The sequence below is a fragment of the Varroa jacobsoni genome, unplaced genomic scaffold, assembly GCF_002532875.2.
Source record: "Varroa jacobsoni isolate VJ856 unplaced genomic scaffold, vjacob_1.0 scaffold_641, whole genome shotgun sequence".
NCBI classification, from domain to species: Eukaryota; Metazoa; Arthropoda; class Arachnida; order Mesostigmata; family Varroidae; genus Varroa; species Varroa jacobsoni.
Genome location: NW_019213543.1, coordinates 589,404 through 608,834, shown reverse-complemented (window position 1 = coordinate 608,834; position 19,431 = coordinate 589,404). Strand labels below are relative to the sequence as shown.

The 19,431-nt window shown below is 38.5% G+C and overlaps 3 protein-coding genes across 5 annotated transcripts; 2 read left to right on the top strand and 1 right to left on the bottom strand.

The window, feature by feature from the left end:
• Positions 1 to 282: 282 nt before the first annotated feature.
• LOC147753228 (uncharacterized) lies at positions 283 to 2,681 on the bottom strand. Its single transcript, XM_086968995.1, has 4 exons — positions 2,502 to 2,681; positions 1,647 to 1,776; positions 1,074 to 1,220; positions 283 to 532 (listed from the first exon to the last, which is right to left on the bottom strand). The coding sequence occupies exons 1-4, from the start codon at positions 2,672 to 2,674 to the stop codon at positions 413 to 415; spliced, it is 570 nt and encodes a 189-aa protein (XP_086825121.1). The 5' UTR covers positions 2,675 to 2,681; the 3' UTR covers positions 283 to 412.
• Positions 2,682 to 3,905: 1,224 nt separating this feature from the next.
• LOC111262258 (uncharacterized) lies at positions 3,906 to 9,220 on the top strand. 3 transcript variants are annotated; one of them, XM_022836377.2, is made up of 4 exons: positions 3,906 to 4,031; positions 4,326 to 4,467; positions 4,686 to 4,886; positions 8,164 to 9,220. In XM_022836377.2, exons 1-4 carry the CDS (start codon positions 4,029 to 4,031, stop codon positions 9,075 to 9,077), a joined length of 1,260 nt encoding a protein of 419 aa, XP_022692112.1. In that variant the 5' UTR covers positions 3,906 to 4,028; the 3' UTR covers positions 9,078 to 9,220. The 3 variants fall into 3 exon arrangements, with proteins under 3 accessions (XP_022692112.1, XP_022692111.1, XP_086825120.1); XM_022836376.2 differs by having other exon boundaries at positions 3,938 to 4,081; positions 4,686 to 4,838; XM_086968994.1 differs by having other exon boundaries at positions 3,938 to 4,081.
• A 1,703-nt stretch (positions 9,221 to 10,923) lies between these two features.
• LOC111262259 (uncharacterized) lies at positions 10,924 to 15,680 on the top strand. Its single transcript, XM_022836378.2, has 4 exons — positions 10,924 to 11,070; positions 12,334 to 12,503; positions 12,942 to 13,251; positions 13,712 to 15,680. The coding sequence occupies exons 1-4, from the start codon at positions 11,052 to 11,054 to the stop codon at positions 13,885 to 13,887; spliced, it is 675 nt and encodes a 224-aa protein (XP_022692113.1). The 5' UTR covers positions 10,924 to 11,051; the 3' UTR covers positions 13,888 to 15,680.
• Positions 15,681 to 19,431: the final 3,751 nt, after the last annotated feature.

Sequence of the window (19,431 nt, the reverse complement as noted above, 5' to 3'; positions counted from 1 at the left end):
ACTAAAATTGTACTAATATTTCAAAGACCCTTCTTTCGTTCGAATATATCTAACCTAAACTAAGTGTTTCGAGTTTTATGCCCGGCACCTCAGTTAGGCAATCCATAAGCCGGCTGACCCGCATCATGAAGTGTGTTTATGCTCCGATTTAAACCTAGTAATATCTAACAAGACCTGTTAATAATATCGAACTTTAATAATATTTATTTTTATTATATCTTTATTGTTTTGTGCAGTATTGCCTATAGCTCTAGTTATAAAATTGTCAATCACAACAGACAATTCATAGCGCAAACGTATGCATATATACAGCAAGCTGACATTTATTCGTTCTCATAAACAGACAGATGGTCATACATTAGGACATGATTATCACGCATACACAATAGGATTTCTGTTTATTTCTTTATTGCTATTTCTTTGATTTCTTCTTTTTCCTCTTGTTTGACGCAGAGCAACGTAGCTCATCTGCTGTTGTAGAATGCACCAACGGATTAGCGGCACCAAAAGGAATGTAGCGCTGACGAGCATCCTGTTAGGTAGTCATATTAGATGTTAAAAAAAAAAAAAAGAATGGGACCGAATATTGGGAATACTGCGGTAATCATATTTCGAATAAGGGGTTAACAGAAAATTGGCAACTTCAAAAGCAGATAAATGCGGAAGCAATGTGCTCCGTATAAAACCATCGTTAATCTCTAAAATCCATATTTTGCACAATTTTCATATTTTCTAAATATTATTCTTGTTTTAATGTTTTCATTGCTTGTACTATGTCTACGATCTTGCATTATACGTCCAGTTTCGAGTTCATATTCCTAGCCAAGGACTGCCCTACTGCGTGTCCTTCAATAAGTACATTACCCAGTCGCCATTATTTCGACGCATCATGAAGAGTCATACTTTTAATTCCTCGACTAAATTAAACCAAACCAAATTTAATGATTTATGAACATCTTTTCGAAAGATAATAAAATATATAAATCATGCAGCGCCGGGAAACCGAACAAATCCCAAAATAATATTTCATAGTCGTTCTTGAAATGGGTGTAATTTTAATGCAAAGCGCGAACCTTGGTTGTAGAAAATACTTTCTTCTCGGTTGGACTGAATTGGATGGCAGGCACTTGAAGCTTTCTGCTAAGGGTAACACTTCCCGCAACACGCAATCGAATGGCTACCGATTCTAATGCGCAATTCATTACGACAGCTGCGTGGTCCTACATTGTTAGTATTGGGTAAAACGCGGAGTAGTGATTAGAATTAGTGAATGAAACTAGCTCTTATTTTTTTAATTTCTGATTCTCAGATGTCTAAAGCGTATCACCATTTCTTGCTCTAAAATATTTTTGATCGCTACTACTAGTGAGGACGCGAAGTGCATGGCGCCTTCAGCTTTGTTAGAACTAATACTAAACTTGTTTTTCTTGCTGACTCTTTTCTGCATAGTTACAACAGTGAGTTATCGGACGATACAAATCTATGAGAATTAATGAGTTTACGCGGTGTACGAACTGCAAGAAATATGCTCATAATCTCCATTTTATAAATTAAGATAAAGAAAAAAAACAGCGGGACAATTATAACGTAAATGCTTCTGCGTTTAACGATGTGTAGAAGGGAATGCTGATCTATAGTATTCGCACCTTTTTTATTCGGGTCTTTACACGGAATTGGGTCCCAGATGAACCAGTGCATTTTGTCCTCTTCAGCTTGGCACCCTTAAGCTCAGACGGTGACGTACCGGGAGCTACGGTTAAGAACCATACACGTTTTCTGGAGTTGAAAGCATCAAAATTTGCAGACATTTATAATTGAAAATAAAACATTATTCATACGTAAATGATTGCATTAAAAGTACTAAGCGGCAAGCCATTTAATAAATAAAATGAATTACATCAGTGGGCGAGTGTTTTGGTGTTATCCAGCATAAACGTGAACGCCAATGGGCACGCATACAGTTGTCGAAACTACAGCACGGTTTAAGCGAAACATTTTACCATGGCACGGTTTTTTTACTCGTTCAAATATAGCATGTTCTTGTTATCTTCACCAGCCATGTTTGTGCACATTTAGCCACAGAAACCAACCGCAAAAATTGATAGTTTCACTACGAGTGCGTCATTTTAAGAGCCGACCGTCGTTTACTCTATTTAGAGAAACTGATTGATGATACAATCGTAGCAAGTGTTGCCATGTCCCAGAATTCACACTCACGTGTTCTCCTGCTACAGAATTAATTTTGTGTTACATTTTTTATTCAATCAATTATTATATTTTTTATTATTTTATATTAGTTCCAACTATTATAACATAAAAACGCGTTGGATCAGTCTTTGTGGTTCTTGCACACGCTTGACAGAGCTGTAGCAAAAATTCAAATGAATGAATATCGTAGTTTTGAGTTATATTATCGATTTTCATTCTATCTTTTCTTTAATAATTGATCAGCGGAAGATGAACGTCGACTGAATGGCCAATTCACTTTCGACTTTACTTACTTTCGTCCATTGGCATCTACAAACATGTTGGAATCGACGGTTGGTGCGAGACTGGGAGAAAAATCCGGCGGAACGCCCGGCTCCGATAAAGATATTGTCCCCATGAACGGGACCGCGATCGAGTCGTCTTTCATATCACTGGCAGCACCACCACCTCCGTTCGATGTCGCCATCAGCAACCTGTCAGAATGCGGAGTCATAACTTGAAAGCTACAAATATCAGTGATGACGTACACACAATGCTCAAACGTTCGGAGAAGATCACACAGACCGTCTGTAATATGCTCAACATTCACAGCGTCATAAAATAAACACTATGACCCTTTTTTCTAACTTCGGGAAGATTTCGATGGTTATCTCAAAGCTGCTGGTTCACATTTCGTCATTCGGAAGCCGCTGGCGTTTAACAGAGATACCGAATTGGACAGTAGTATTAAGATAAGAGACAATTTCAAATTAATACTCCTGCCATAGAAGCTCCTTCTTCTGATGCCAATATCCTTTTTTTGTGACGCCAGTCAAATGTACATTATTGGGGTTTCTGGACAGGTCTGCTTGCTAAGGAACACACGCACACGTTCAAAAACAAGAGCAGACGCTCTGCCAAGAGTCGGGTTTTGATTTCGATTTACAGCGGCCATTGGAAGCGGGCAGTCTGACTACTACGGATTCATCATTCAACCCACGGCTGAAGAACAGTTGGGAAGCTAACGTATGGGTACGCTAGGCCAAGTTATGTCTTGGACGTGAGCGTAGTCGATGAGGGTACGCACGCTTCCAATAAATCTGATTAAGTATGCTGCGTAATCAAAGGAGATAAATAATTTATTAAACTAGCGGTATAAGCGTCTTTTATACGAATTTCGCTAGCTTAAAACCAGATAGGAATACTTTACGAATTAAACTTGTTGTATCTAGTGACCACGAAATAAGTTACCTAGCATTTGTTGCTAGCTGAAACTAGTTGCTTACAATACAGGCAAACCCGATTTATGCAATTTGCCCGAAGCTTTGAATACATTTCGCAGTAATGGCCTTCCGATTCGCGGTAACGCTGTAAACTAAACATAATTTGCCCTGAGCTATTTCAAATACATTTGATCGGAATGATCGTTTGAATTCACAGCGGCTATAATATAGAAAATCCATGCTCTTCGTAATCGAAATAATATTATTATGCCTCAGATAACTGTTCTGTTGTCTATACAATTAATTTAAGCTTTGTATTATAAATAGAATAAATCGATCGACGATGGCGCAAGTAGATCACAGAAACGCAGATTCAAAGCGCTTATCTGCGCAAACTGAATTTTGGCAGAAATTATAGTCAATGCTTCACCTGACGTCGCGGGCATGACTCGTGAGGGATCGTTCGAATCGAAAAGAGAAAGGGAGATGAAAGGGTGGTGCTCAGTTTTGTGTTGACGATAGAAGTATACCTGATGCTGTTGAACACATTGAGTTGCAAATGGTTGCCGCGTAGGGTGCTGGATAATTTGCTGTGCGAACTTAGGATAGACAGTTTTCATGGTAATTATGCAGAGGTGGAGATTACTGGATTGAAAGTCGAGCGAGCAATGGTAACCCTGTAGTTAGTTTTTTTCGAACAAGTAGTGACGAAGGAGGTAAATAAGTAAGTTGTGAAGAAAATTAACTGGCTGAAAGCGTTCTAGTTGACCTGAACAAGGAAAGTCTACCTTTTCATTATAGAAAGAAGAGGTAGACAAAACAAGGATATTATTGAAGAAAGAAATGAAACTGACGCTATTGAGCATTTTCTGGAGTAGAGCGAAAAATTACATTAACGATTGTCAACTTTTTCAGAATCTCGACGGTCTAAACCAGGAACTATTGCTGAAGTTTGACGAGTTAAAGAAGCAATGGGATTCGAAGGACATTGTCGATTCGGTCATTGTAGCTTTAACCGCCACAGAAAAAGCTGATATCAAAAAAGAGATAGATAACGGCACGTAACTTACATTATCCTCCATCAATCACATCTATTTAATATCAATTGTTATTCAAGTCAATTCATTGAGTTACGTATTAAAAATATACGAAACGCACTCCAACGTTTCTCTATCAATCTTACGTTTCGAGCACGTCGAAAACCAAGTGGTTTCATGTGAGGAATTCATTTCTAAGCAGAGTTTGCTTATTGACTTTTCTCCTTGTGTGTTACAGACATTCGCGACTTAGAAACAAGGTATGGCCTTTCTGAAGGTGCAGCCGAAGAAGTCTTGGCATTTTCTGGTTGGGATCTTTCATCTGCAGAGACAACCATTGAGCGAGCTATTCAAGTCATCGTGCTGGCACATAGGATCCAAATAAAGGAAGGTATCAATGAAGACAGTTCCGCAAATGGTAGTCACTCAAATAGCAATGGTAAGCGCAGACCCGGTATTCTTTTTTGTACTTTGCAATACGGGTCTATTCCAAGATAACGTTAGCGTGTGCAAATGCGATCTCCAGAAAAAAGACAACAAGTCCGCTTGAGTCTTACTGTTATTGGTCTTAGTTTGGTGCCTGATCGACCTATATATTAGGAAACAAAACTGGCGGAATTCAGAAAATACTTTGAACTTCTTAAAAACTACTGACTATTTTATTTAGCTTCTCTTTAGTTTTGAATTTACAGTAAGAGATATTCCTCGTACTATACATTACAACAAATTAAAGGTGCATATTATATTATGCACATAACTATATATTTTATTTGAGGGATTTGTTACAATGATGCACATGGTTATAATATAAGCAAGCTATTTTCAATCATTTATTTATGTATATTATTTTATGATTGCTTGCGCAGCGCACGGTAGATTCTTGATAGGAACAGATCATTTAGTCAATTTTTAATAAGTATCGGCGAATTCGGCAAAGCAATGAGTTTTGATAAAATGTTTCTGTTAGATTTGGCGTTTGTCTCGACCGTACCGAATGTTACTGTTTTTAAACTTAAATGATGCTGCTTGATACGTTCGAACATTCGTATGTCACTAATGCTGAATCCATCAGGAACTGGCGAGATTTTTTGCTTCTTTCCCCTCATACTAATATATGAAGGCAGCGCGTTTTGCATATGTGCTCCGAAATTTCCCTAAGCCATTCGATGTCGATATCACACAGATGCCTTGAATAGCCTGATATACAAAATTGAGTAGACTTTTATTTCAAAGTTAATGAGTGTAAAATATATTGGAGATGCGTATTACGCGAAAAATTATCTTTAGCATGTTCAGTGTATCTTAGGGCACCTGTCATGGCAACCTCTAAATCTGGAATAATTCTTACTGTTTTTAGGCTGAATTAGCCGACGAAATATAGATAACTGAGATTTCCGCACCCGAAATGTGGAACGGCGCATTTTTTAATCGATAGTTTTAAACCTAGCCTATTATTATATTCTAAAAACGTCTCTATAGTATCTTGTAATAACAAGCGGCCACCGCCTTGCATAACTTTTAATCTTGCATATATTTGCACATCATTTGCATCACATTTTTACAAACACCGACAGCGGTAATATGTACACTATTTATTTTATATACAAAGTGGACATGAGATGTCTCAGAATTTTCCTTCAAAGACAACCCGAAGCGGATCTAATGGTATTTGGTTATGTGTTATTGACTTCTGAACAGAAAATACGATCGCTGAGAAAACTTTGGATCCACTTCGCCAGTCAATTACTGCAGTTAAAACAATAAAGCAACTTAAGAAACCTGGAATGAATGGCTCGTTCGAATGCTGATTTGAAATCGAAGTAAACCACGTCGAAACGTTGAGACATTTTGATGAAGATTTGCGTACTAAAATTGTGTTTCTATGTTAGCTGTGGACTGGTGTTTTGTCCTGACCTGTAGGCAATGACCTGGTAATCGCTTACAGACTGACCATCAGATATCGGGCGTGTTAATATTCATCCACACAAATGACGCTTTCTAACAGCTAAGGTGCTACGATTAGTAATGTTGGCCTTTTATTGGTAGGCTTAATCCATGATTCTTTCTTGTATACCTGCACACCCATGGTTGTTCGAAATCTGTCTGGCGCCTGAACGCTTCCGAGAGATTGTCTGAAATTCGTTACAGATCTCAAGCTTGTAGTATACGCAAGATGGAAGCCTGTTCGCAGTCTCACTAGTTCTATCTTTCATATTGCTAGCGATATCTTCAGGTGCTCTATCTTTATTGGGTTGACATTCGCATCGTGTTCAATAAAGTGGAGCGGGCCCTTAGAAAACAGTAAACCATCCAATTGATTGCATCATGGCGATTCATCGGTCGGCTGATATGTACTTTTTTGCTTTTATCTGTCATTCATAAACAATCTGAACGCCTAATAAAGCTCAGTAAGCTCAAAAACGTTGCAAAAGCACCGTTATTCTTTCACAAATATAATGGAAAATAGCCTTTAGGCCATTACTCCGTTGAATACTGTTTACTCTGGTACCTGGTTGTTTTTCGATTGCTTTATTAAGGTTGCGATCCTTTGCTAATCATATTGTTTTTCTAGAAATAAATGTAGCTGATATACTTAAAGCACGGTTGCAGATTAACGAATAAGTACTGTAAATAACGCGTAAGCAAGAACCGTGCATTTTACCTGTGTGGAACGCGTTCATTCATTAGCTAGTGAGTTAGTGAGCTAGTGATAAGTATTCGTACATGCTGTTCACATCTGTGCAGTTGTCAAAGACATCTTCTGGTTTATTTATTATTATTACTATTATTTATTATTATAAATAAATTATTTATTTACATACTGGATTATAACTTCGTTTTGGATGGTTGATCTTCGATAATATAATCCGTGGTTACGTCGCATATCATCGATTAGGAGTTATGCTGCAGAGCAAGATTCTAAGCCCGAATTTTCACGTACAATCCTACGGTAGTTTGAAACTTTATTATCGTCTTGTTACCATATTGTTGTAATCGACGTCAAGTGCCTCGACATAGAACATACTATCATTGCTGAAAATATTTATTTTCTGGGCTATTATGGAGTGCTCTGGTCCCTGAAGTGTTCATATAACGCACTCCCCTTGGGCGCTATTTTATAGTTGGTTTGTGCAGTGGCCGGTTGGCAGGTAAAATAGCTATTATTACGGTTGCATGCAGCCATACATCCTCGACCATCAGTGCGCTCAGCTTTCGTTGTCAGTCTGATACAGCTTCTGGTAAGAAGCTGCCATTAATCTCCCATCAATGCGCTTTTTGCTAGCTTTTCGTCGTTCCCAAGGAGCGGCCATTTTTTGTTGTTTCTTTGTGTGGCTCTTTGTTAACTTTGCACAATTGACTTTTTACAAAGTCCACGTTGGTCCCATCACTAATATTGGCTAATGTTAAACCACTGCACCCTAAGTGTATATAGTTGTTAGACATAATAATACGTTTTACTGTCATCTCTCTGTTGAAAGAATTACGCAGCAGAATTTATGCAGAAGTACCATTCAGTTTGTTGCCGATTAATTACTAGAATTAATATTTTTTTTAAGGGCACTTTGACTAACGTTGATTCTTAGCCGACTGCCGAATACGGTTACTTTTCAATGTTTGCTCGCAAAAATAAACAAATAACGCGTTGCGCCTTTTAAGGCCGTTATCTTCGCTCATTAACGTTTGGTTATTTTTTTTATATATCTCATATGTTCCAGGAACTATTACTGACCCCGATTTCGCCCCGTTGCAGCTCGCCAGAGCCACTCCGGATCGCAAGCGAAGATTTCAGTGCGAACACTGCCAAAAAACATTCCCTTATCGATCCCGACTGGTTGCCCATGTCGTCACGCACACGGGAGAGAAATCCTTCGAATGCAGCCACTGCTCAAGTCGATTTGGCCGAGAGGATCTTTTAATCATTCACGAACGTTTCCACTTGAACGACAAGCCATATCGATGTAAAATACGAGGTTGTAATGCGCGATTCACCGCATCAAAGTACCTGACAATGCATAGCCGAACCCATGACGACAATCGCCTCTACAAGTGCAAAGTATGCTCAAGCACTTTTCGGACTTCAGCTCACCTTCGCTGCCATATGCAGTATCATGGCGGTGATGAAGGACGGACTCGCTGTAAAGTCTGCGATCAGCAGATGTTTATTAGCAGTCTTCGACGGCATATGTTTTTACACGGAAAAGATGGCTTAACACGCGACAGACCGCTGGAGTGCGAAATCTGCGGAGCGAAAATGCGCGACACGTTCCAGCTACAAGTCCACTCCCGAATACATACTGGGGTACGACCTTTCGCTTGTGAACATTGTGACCGATTCTTCGGGTCGACCAACACTTTACAGAAACACCGGCGCACTCATACACTGGAGAAGCCTTTCACGTGCGCCACGTGCGGATCAGCATTCGCTCGGAAGGATACCTTATCAGTACATGAACGATCACATCGAGGGGAGCGACCGTTCTCATGCAAAGAATGCCCAAGAAAATTCACACAAAGAGCGCATCTGTTTCGGCATGTGAAAAGTTTGCACAGCGACAAAGTGGTCAAGGTTCAGGCATCGGCACGACGTCGGGATGAAAACATTGCTGCAAAGCCAATATCTACATGCTGACGTTTGTTAGTTACTTCAACGACAGGCTTCGACACTGCCTTACGCTGGACCAGCAAGATTACTCGTGTCAAATATAAAATTATTATGTCTAATAATATTATTTACTATCGGATAATATTATAAGAAATATATGTTAAGCCATAGATGAGTTGTGATCTTTGCTTGATGCCAACTGTTTATTTCGCAAATCTCAATCTTCGGCTCGTTTAGAAAGGAAGAACTTTTGTAGTCGATTGCTCACGTTAACGGTGTACTTCCTGCACACTTATAAACAATGAGTCCGTTCGAATTGATATAAATGATCGAAACGAACAAAATAGGTATTGAAATGAAAAACTAGTCGTTAATATCTATATTAATTGCTGTTTCTCAGCTGTCCCATCTCCTACAGGGCTTCGGACTGTTATTTTCAGCATTCTTATACTTTCCTATTGCTATTTTTACTAAACGGTCTTGGCCTACCTAAGGCCAAATTTAAACCTTGAGATACCTATTAGGTGACTTTAAAGTACGGAAGGAGATAGAAAAGATAGACCTCTTGGCGAAGCCAACTCTTATAGATACGAAACGTTAGTGGCTATTATAAGTAATACAGAAAGGTGAATCATTCAATTAATGGTATTTTATACGAAGAAATCTGATCCAAATACTGCACTTGTATAGCCTCCGCGTATATCTAGGTATACAGCTAAACCCAAACTAGAGACTACCTTTTTTAATGACAACATTTTGAATATCTGGATAGTAGTATTAGTAAGGTATAGAGAACCATGAGCACAATCCAATGAATAAACTTCACAGTGATGACTTGACCAGTCCATTTAGCTGTAAACTTAACCATTAGAACTTAGAACAACTCCTTAGTGAATTATTATTTTGTTCCATATAGGCAACTCCTAAAAATGCTTTTTTAGTAGGACAGGGCGCGATAAATAGCTGTTGTGCCATATAAATGCTCTTCATTTAAGTTCTTGTCTACCAACAAATACTGTTGACGAGTTGTGGTACTGAATTACCATAGCAGATAAGACTATCTCTCCTGAACGAAGCATTTTGCTGAAAGACTGTTCCCGTGAACAAGGAGAAAAACAACTGCAAATTATCAAGTTGAAGAATTTTCAAATTTAGTGAGAGAAACTTACGCGCCTTGTGCTGGGTACTGGAAGTGATGCTCTATATATTTTCGAATTCTTTTTCTCACGTCAATTTTTAAATAAATGTGTATTCCGAAAAATGCCAAAGGGTTCCATGTTTCCCATGTTCCAAATTTTTGTTGATCCCCTTGAAGCAGTATAAATCCTAAACCAATTTAAAGCAATATTATAATCACCTTCAAATCTAAACCAGAGCACACGGAAACCAACGTCTGGTGAATTGAAGTTCCGTAGTACTAGACGAATACCCCGGCAGCAGGGTCTGAACCGTTAAATATGTTTTCCCTTGTACTTTTCAAACAAACAAAAATGCAACACCACACTTCGTGCTGAAGTAGTGCTTAAAGGCAAGTAACGCAAGCAAAACTTGAACCACCTCGTTAGTCCCCTCGAAGCTATGTCGGCCTTCTAACGCTCGAAAAGCCTATCATATTATTATAAAAAGTAAATGTGGTATCGTATCAATTAATACTCTTCATCGATTTACCTTGTCAGCCAATATCGTAGAACACGTATCTACAAGGGCCATCTATGCAGACAATACGTTTCTGCCATTCAAACTAACAAAATTAATCGAAATATTCATTATATAATAATAATGATAACAATAATTATTAAATGTGGTCGTATTACCAGAAGTAGCTGACGATAGCCCGCGAGCTACTGAAACAATCAAAGAGCATCGTCATATAGCAGCTGGTAGTCTGTTATGACAACATAACAGACGGTTGAGCAAGTGAACGAGTTAAGTGTTTGTTATGATCTCCGTAGGTGCCAATAGGCAGCATTGGTGTGTTGGTGATCTCGCGGACACAGCAAAATGCTCAGGGTTGTTCAAGGTGAGAACTGAAATTCGGCGTGAATTTTCGCCTGAATTCAACATTTGGCTCCTTGGTCATTTGTGCCGAAACACTTAAATCGATAACGTCCAAAGGACGAGTGAAATCTGTTTGGTCGAGTGTGTTGTTAACTGAGAGCGGTTGTAAATTGCAGTATCGAGTGATAATACAGTATTAGTAAATGTTCGGTTATTTATGAGCTGCTAACGTCGGCCTTTTGAATGTAGCCTACTTTGGAGGGTACATATTGGTTTGTGGTGTTGCTTAGTTTAGAAATCCTTAACCGAATATGTACCTTGAGAACAAATACTTGCTAGCCATTAGGTTAGCGTTCCATTATTATTATACCGAGTTATAGATCGAACTCAAATGCGACAAAATGGCTAAGTATAACAGTAGTCCCCGGATGTATATTGTACATATTAAGAAGAAGAGGTACTTGGCATCAACGTAGGCCAGTGATCATCATATAGCCCTAAAGTGTACCTCCTGAGTACGTAAGGCAGGTTTACCAAATGTACCCTGCTCCATTTAGAAGAGAACAACCACTATAGTATTTTATAGTTCTTGCTTAATTATTAGAGAGTCATTATAAAAGAGTCATTGCACCTGTGTTCTTGTTTTTGATTAATTTATAGCTTCGGCGGCGTATATGTAATGATTACGTCCCACTACATTATAGAAGATGTCATTGCAAATGACTCAATAAAGTACTTGCATGTTTTTCATGTAGATAAGCTTCCACATTAGGCTTTCCTGTAACTAGGTTAAGGTTAGGTTAGGTTATAATTATGGTATTATATAGGTTATTATATTAAACTTTGCGTATTAAATTAGCTTGGCAAAGTGAAAATTCCACGCATTCATTGTGTCCCACTCGAAACAAACCATGAATTTCAAACTTGCTACAATACTGCTAAACTAACCTGAAGAAAGGCAGGCTATACGTTATTTCAGTGTGCCTTTTTACCTCTATTCAGTAGAAAAATAAGTACTGTGTTTTAGCCATGTTGAATATAAATGGGAACATCATTAGTTAATTTCGTGAACATTCATAGTATAGCATTTGACTAGTTTATCCTCACTAAGAGAATGTATTTATGGGCAGTGCATAAAAACGCTCGTATATTTTCCTTGCAATTTTTCTTTAACAATATTAAGTAAATTCATCTTTTACTTTAGTATTTCTCAGTTTGACTATATATCTCCTTTATAGTTTTATTCTTGTTTGCTTTGTGTGTACTTGCTTTTTACACGATTCAGGGCTTCGGTGGCAAGTCCAGCGGAGCGGCTTGACCGGCTTTCCGTTGGTATCTGCGTGTCCTTTAAATACATCGATTAGTTCCAGTGCCGCACAAAAAGAGCAGATTGGTGATCAGCCTGCCGGAAACGATGAAGCCACCCTTACGCGTCCAGGATACTCACCCTTTCAAGTAAGGTTACTAGGTGGTATTACTCACCCTAATGTCGAAATACGAAAGAACTGTAAATGACTTAAAATGAGGTACCGTTTGCTCAGGACCTTACTTATATTTATAGCTCTTGGATATAAAAAAAGAAAATTGGCTAAATTGATGTCAAAGACACAGATTCTGGCACTAACGTTTCGTTTTCTACTTATTTTACGCTTTAACGCAGCTCTATATAATCAGTCCGTTTTTTGTGACGTAGGATGCTGAACAATTCTACTTCGTACGAAAGCGAGATTCTGAGCGAAATTACTTTATTCAATAAGCTAATAAATAGTACGGTATGCACTGATCCCTAACTGATATCGCATTAACGAATTTCGTAAAAGAAAAGTTTCTTTACCTCAACGTGAAATTAGAGTGAAGACATAACTCACTTCTTGTTTCATTTTTTAAACTCAGATCGACTTCAAGACTAATAAAGTGGAGTACGCACTAGCCCGTGCAGATGACTTAGTAAACTGGGCCAGAAAAGGCTCGCTATGGCCGCTGACATTCGGCCTTGCGTGCTGTGCCGTTGAGATGATGCACATCGCTGCTCCACGATATGACATGGATCGTTTCGGCGTCGTGTTTCGGGCTTCTCCGCGACAAGCGGACGTCATTATTGTTGCCGGAACCGTCACCAACAAAATGGCGCCGGCTCTTCGGAAAGTCTACGATCAAATGGTTGACCCGTGTTGGGTGATCTCCATGGGATCATGCGCCAATGGTATGATCATGCCACAAATATAATGTATTGACGTACCGCTATTGATGATTTCAAGTTATGAGAGTGATGCTGGAGTGATGACAGCTTGATTCAGTTGTTCGTTAAACATAATTTTATATTTGTTACCTGATTTTTATGGAAGGTGCTCAATATGTCATATTAATAATGCGTCAGGTTTAGTAGAATGAGATCAGTTTTTACGGTTCTGTCGGAACTTGACGTCTTGCCCGCACAGCAAGTGATTTCTGCTCGTTACTACATTAAACCTAGGATGTTTCAGATGGCGGATGCAACTGTATGCCCCACAAAGAACTGGCTATTTGTTGTTACAAATACCTACGTATGTTGCTATCTGTATTTTCGTCTGGCTTTGCGCACTGGCCATTTAATAAAATATTTGTCCCTGTAAACAGTTTTTTGTGCTTCTCAACGATATGTTTTGGTTTTGCTTTCTTTGCAGGTGGTGGCTATTATCATTATTCGTATTCAGTTGTCCGTGGCTGTGATCGTATTATCCCTGTAGACATTTACGTACCCGGATGTCCACCTACAGCTGAGGCGCTGATGTATGGCATCCTGTTGCTTCAGAGAAAGATTAAGCGTATGAACAGTGCACAGATGTGGTACCGCAAGTAACTGAGAAGTAGCAGTTGCAAACTTATCTCTAGGGGCGAGACGAAAGTAAAATAGAATAGGATGCGTCATCTACAAATGGTACCGTCTTCTTTTCTGAAAAACGGCAAAACGCTTTTAGCAGTTTGTATATACGATCTTGCAGTCGGATGACAATGATTCGGCCGGATGACGAAGGTGACAATAAAATAGAAACCCAAATGAAATGCGAACGTTTATTAAGTTGGGTCAATCAGGCCTGACAATACCGTACGGAGAACGGTTTAGACAGCAGGAATCTGCCTGAAATACATGATAAAATGGTCTGAAAAAAATACTTCGACGTGTAGTCAGATGAAAGATGCCTTTTTGGGTTTATGATGAGCAGCTCTGATGAGCATTGTTGTAGTAAAAGGAAATATAGCAATTAATTATTTCAGAGTTAAGTGATAAATGTAAGGTGGACGGATCACACGTCTATACACGCTATACGGCATGCAACAACAATAAATGCAGTCAAAAGTAGACGTTTTAACAACAGTAATATAGAATCTGTTGTCTTTTGGTAAAGACAGTTAGTGTTAAAAGACAAAAAAAAAATTGTTTGCGGATTTTGTGACGCAAACAGTATTTTTTTTAAGGTACATATTCTTTGCATTTATTCAAGGGATCACCTTGAGTCTGTTTTTGTATTCAGTTGTCATGAAAACAGCTTTGAGTGGTTCACCCTTTTAAAGAGATTTGACTTCAAACTCCATAATGACCCTTTACGTTTTCTTTTGGTTTTAATAATTGGTAATTCAGAATGAAAAGTGGCAAACATTAGTCTCATATTTCAAAATAACGCTATTTTATAATTGGTGACATTTAGCGGAACTTCTTTGCTCTTCGAGGTGCGCTCGTACACTTCGAAATATAGGAGTGTTTGCTTGTATATTCATTCAGGCTTTTAACAAATAAACCATAGTAAGCCATGAAAAATCACAATTTTTAAGTTTCCGCGAGTATAAGTCCCATTATAAAATTTTAGTAGTGAAGACAAGCTCTGCATTTGCTAAAGGCTCTACAACTAGGAATATCTTTAACCGTTAGTTCAACAAGTGCCCGAAAGGAAACTTTGAACTCAAAAATGAGCACTGTTGAAGACCCTCGATAGATCACAACGAGTTAAGAGCTGTGGTGAAATCGGACCCATCTCAAAATGCATGAGTAGTAGTATTCAAGTTTAACGTGCGTAAAAATGCCATACTTGTTTGCCTCAGTCAACTTAATAAGGTAAAAAAAATTGGCAAATAGTGCTGCGTGATTTGAGCAAGGATAAAAAACAAAAATGTATGGACGTTCTTTTTTGCCCTCACGCTGCTGCAGTGGCCCATTTTTGCACTTAATTGCAACCTGCGATGAACGATCGATTCTCTATGGTAATAAAGCACGATCACATCAATAGGCGCATGCGACTGATGGGGCATCATGCTAAAGCGATTGTATAGCTTTAAGAATATATGGTGTACGTTAGTGGGCTAATACAGGCGTTACGTACTACAGCTTTATGAGTTCTGGTTCGTCTATAATGACTGAAATGTACCGGAAACAATTATTATTACACAGATTATTTTTGTTAATGTTAACAGCTTTTTCGTAAAAAAAAATATTTGGATTGTAGAAATTGCTCTTCGAAACTTCATAGATTTTTGTTCTATTACTCTAGAAATTCTATAGCAGCGGAAAAAGCTACCAGCCAGATACCAGGAGGTCGTTGAAATTAAAGTTACACGATTTGAATGAAAATAAAATTGCACATGTAAAAAAAATCCAAACAGCTACAATTCATTACGTTACGTTTTGTACAAAACGGCGACCCAATACTCACAAGAAAACCAGGTTTTAAATGAACGTTTTTGTGTGAAAGGAAGTAGGTAAAGCTTAATGATGGTGTTAGCGTGATAGCCAAATTCAGCCTGGTTATTTGTAAAGTCTAATCCGGGTAAATATCAAAAAGCGCTTGATGCCTTTGGCAAGCAGGTATTACCGTGTTGTGTTTCTGGAGCTGCAGATATTAAGCATACCGATTTAAAAAAATGTATGGCTAAAATTAGAAAGCTGACATGTCGCTTTGTTTATTGCGTTCGTCGTTTAGATAGAAGAATATTTCGCTATTTCCGCGTCTGTGGTCCGGCCGAAATAGAAACTAACTAGAAACACAAACTCTGCCAAACGTCAACAGTTGTTTAATTATTCACTTGAAAATGATTTGAGAAGGACGTTTGCTGAAAGCATGCGCGAACGGTTAGCGGGACGTTTCTTTATTACAAAATTAGTGCTTCGTATCCACGTCGTATAGCGCAGTCGGTAACGTGTTTGCCTGTTCAACTTAGGAATAGCTTGTGAGGTGGTCTAAGTTTGACTGGCAGTGGGCACATTTCGTTTAGTATTGACAGAAGCCAGCCATCTGAAATACTACCTGACGGCTTGAGTAGCAAACGTAAAACACGAAAAACATTTTTCACACGTTGATTCTATAATAATTATATTTCGAAGTACCGCTCACTTTCTCGAATGCCTCTAGCAAAGCTGAGTTATTAGACTGTTAGCGCCAGCTAAACTTAGCTTGCGGCTTCACCATTTTCGTGTATCGTCGTGACAAGATCAGCGGTGAAACCACGAGGAAGTTCATGACATGTCTTTAAGTTTAGTGGGCAAACACGTTCCTGCTAGATCATTTTACGCAGACGTGAATGAGTCACTATGTAATTAGCGCCACACGGAACAGACGTATAATCAGAGATACACGGCGTTCAGCCGTATACAGAGGATGAGATGTTGGTCTCAGTAAACTTTAAAACGAAGCTGATTTTCTGTAGATTCATGTACTGAAATGGGCTTCGCCTTCACAATAGTCCCTTTATTTATATTTTATTATCCCGGACAGATCAACGAGCCTCAATGGCATGAGACACTCGCGTGTGCTAAATCTCGTGTATGAGTCTCTGTTTCGATAATTGTATTTTTAATATAAGATTAGGTTGTTGCTTGGAATGATGAACTGCCTATTTCGGTTCCTACATTTCACTCAAGTTGTATAGAGCAGGAACTACTGTGCAAGAAGTGCGCTGCGATGACGCTGCGACAACATTTTTTTTTATTTATTTTTTTTTAAGGGCAAGAAAATGTTAGCAGTAAAAATACCCAATCGAACCCCTTCTAAGGTTGTGTATTATTGCCCATATAAAACCGGGTATGACGGCGCCTTCGGCAAAGAACGAAATTTGACTTCACAATGTATCAGGAATGGTCGAGCTTTGAAAGGTTAGGTTAGTGACTAAAAAACATTGAATCGTTAACATGCTAGAACACGCATTTTATTCTTCACTTTATTTGATAGGGAGACTATCTCTCAATTTAACTGAAAAGCTACTGTTGTAATATATGCTGTCAGCAGCACATCACCTTTGAACATACATGAAGTCACATTTTCTTCTTTGCTAACATAAGTTATTTCACTCTCTTCCTGTTGCTGCTACTATTCAGTAGATAAGCAACCGTTACGTACTTAGTGGCGTTGCAGATGTCACATACTCTTTTAAAAATCGTTGCAACAACTTTAGTCCCTTCACTCTGATTGCATTCTTCTAGCTTCGGGTACTTAAGGACGGCCTTCAGTTTTCTACTTCTCGTCTGGGTTGCAGCTTTCGAAAGATAAAATTCTAGAAATTCAGTGACAAGCAACGTTCTGCAAGCGAACTGTTAGTCGAACATCGGCTAATTCTTTCGGTATTCTTTTGGTACTAGTCAGTTGGTCGTACCCGTCCTCACTGGAATTTGATCATTAAAAAACGCAAATCATACACCGGTATTTTTTTGACCCACTATCATTTCCTAGGATTCACTGAAGGGCGTTGAGAAGCTCACCCTTTATCACACATTGAACAAATTCGTTCTCCGGTCTAACAAAACCTGGCCTTTCAGTTGTTCCAAATACTGTAGGTGTTTGAAAATATTCCCAGGCAAGATTGAGTGTGAAGTACTGTGTTCTGCAGATCATTTGTCAATGACATGTAAAATTCGCTGGAAATGTCCCTGCGTTCAGTTTTCCATAATCTATGGTTGTACGATATTTACGGTTTTTCCTTTTGACCAAAAAGCCGAACTGGTATATAAGACTGTGAAAATCGGATCCTTGCGTCACCCATTACTTGCACAACCGAAGGTAAGGTTTGCAGATTTAAAGAAAACAATCAACATGATTTTCATAAAAAGGACAGCCTGCTAGTTCTTCGATGTCAAACTCGGCGGGAAAGTCAATCAGTAGTCACAGACGTCATAAACACACCTTAATATCGGCTTATCAATGCGCACAGTTTAGCTTGAATTTCCAATCGCATATTCTCATTAATGATTAGCTGATCTTCTGTGATTATGGTTGCTTCGGTGGGTCATATTATTTTTGTCATATTATTTCGTGCTACTTTATTTGATGTGAGATAAAAACTGCTTAACAATCCAGACACTTTCCTTCAAACTATCCAACGACGTGTGGCTAACCCTGTATATGAAAAAAAGGATACAAGTATTTTCGTTATATAAATAATATTTATGAAAAGTGTGTAATTAACGCTAATTAGTTGTAAACATTATCTCTCTCTCAAACATCGCTTTGGTGTTGTAGCTTTGATTAAGCTGACTATCTAATCACGCCGAGTATCCCTTATACAAATAGAATTAAAATAACGTGGATTTTAGCAAATATTTACCTTTTATTTAGTTGTTCGACATTCTTGTTTCCTCACAATAGCCTTATTGACCCCTGCTGTCCACGCCATTTCGCGACACCTCCTTCACTTAGGTAGACTCTTTCCTACATCTCTTCCATATATATATATATATATATATATAGAATGACGAGACAGACGACCATGCACGTCTTTTCCGCTCATCGACGCGTTCAACGCATAGAGGAAAACGCTGCGTAGCAATCAGCGTGAGACACGGTGTTTGCTTTCGACGCTTTCCGCTTTCTCCAATGTATTGATCTTCAGTTTTTTTTTTCTGTTATTACCTGGTTATTTTATGTTCGCATATGCTTTATATCATACTATATGCACTCATCTAAATGTAAGGCCCCTCCATCCTGAAACGGTGTACTTGTCCTGCTGTGCACGTTTCTTTGCTGCTATGGTTACTTCGATGGTGATGTGATGTTCGTGCATATCCTTGGTTCAACTTGTTGTTAGTGCAACAATTTCGAACAAGTTTAGAAATTTCGGTTCTTCTTCGATCTTGCCTGATTTACTTAATACAGACACACACTACTAATAATTTGAGTATGGATGAAAAACATTAGTTTTCATTAATTGAATTCTCGAAAATCCGAGAAGTTTTGTTTCACCCTCGCTAAATCCAAAGTCTCATATGGTTTTCGATAATTCTTGCGTTTCCGAAAATAGAAATTACTGCGCTCTTTGTTTAGCTCTATGGATCAATTAGTTCGCGCAAATGATGTGACATTATGAAATGTGTACTTCTAAAGACACTGTTTTGTACCAAAATTTTTCACAGCCAAGTTTTCGT

Bases quoted from the DNA above. Each gene is read 5' to 3' on its own strand.
- LOC111262258 (XM_086968994.1), top strand. From the start codon at position 3,944: ATGCTGTTGAACACATTGAGTTGCAAATGGTTGCCGCGTAGGGTGCTG. The intron at 4,468-4,685 runs GCACGTAACTTA...TGTGTGTTACAG, and splicing joins CAAAAAAGAGATAGATAACG to ACATTCGCGACTTAGAAACA. The intron at 4,887-8,163 runs GTAAGCGCAGAC...CATATGTTCCAG, and splicing joins TAGTCACTCAAATAGCAATG to GAACTATTACTGACCCCGAT.
- LOC111262259 (XM_022836378.2), top strand. The intron at 12,504-12,941 runs GTAAGGTTACTA...TTTTAAACTCAG, and splicing joins CAGGATACTCACCCTTTCAA to ATCGACTTCAAGACTAATAA. The intron at 13,252-13,711 runs GTATGATCATGC...CTTTCTTTGCAG, and splicing joins CATGGGATCATGCGCCAATG to GTGGTGGCTATTATCATTAT.
- LOC147753228 (XM_086968995.1), bottom strand. From the start codon at position 2,674: ATGGCGACATCGAACGGAGGTGGTGGTGCTGCCAGTGATATGAAAGAC. The intron at 1,777-2,501 runs GTAAGTAAAGTC...TTTCAACTCCAG, and splicing joins GTAGATGCCAATGGACGAAA to AAAACGTGTATGGTTCTTAA. The intron at 533-1,073 runs GTTCGCGCTTTG...ACTACCTAACAG, and splicing joins AAGTATTTTCTACAACCAAG to GATGCTCGTCAGCGCTACAT.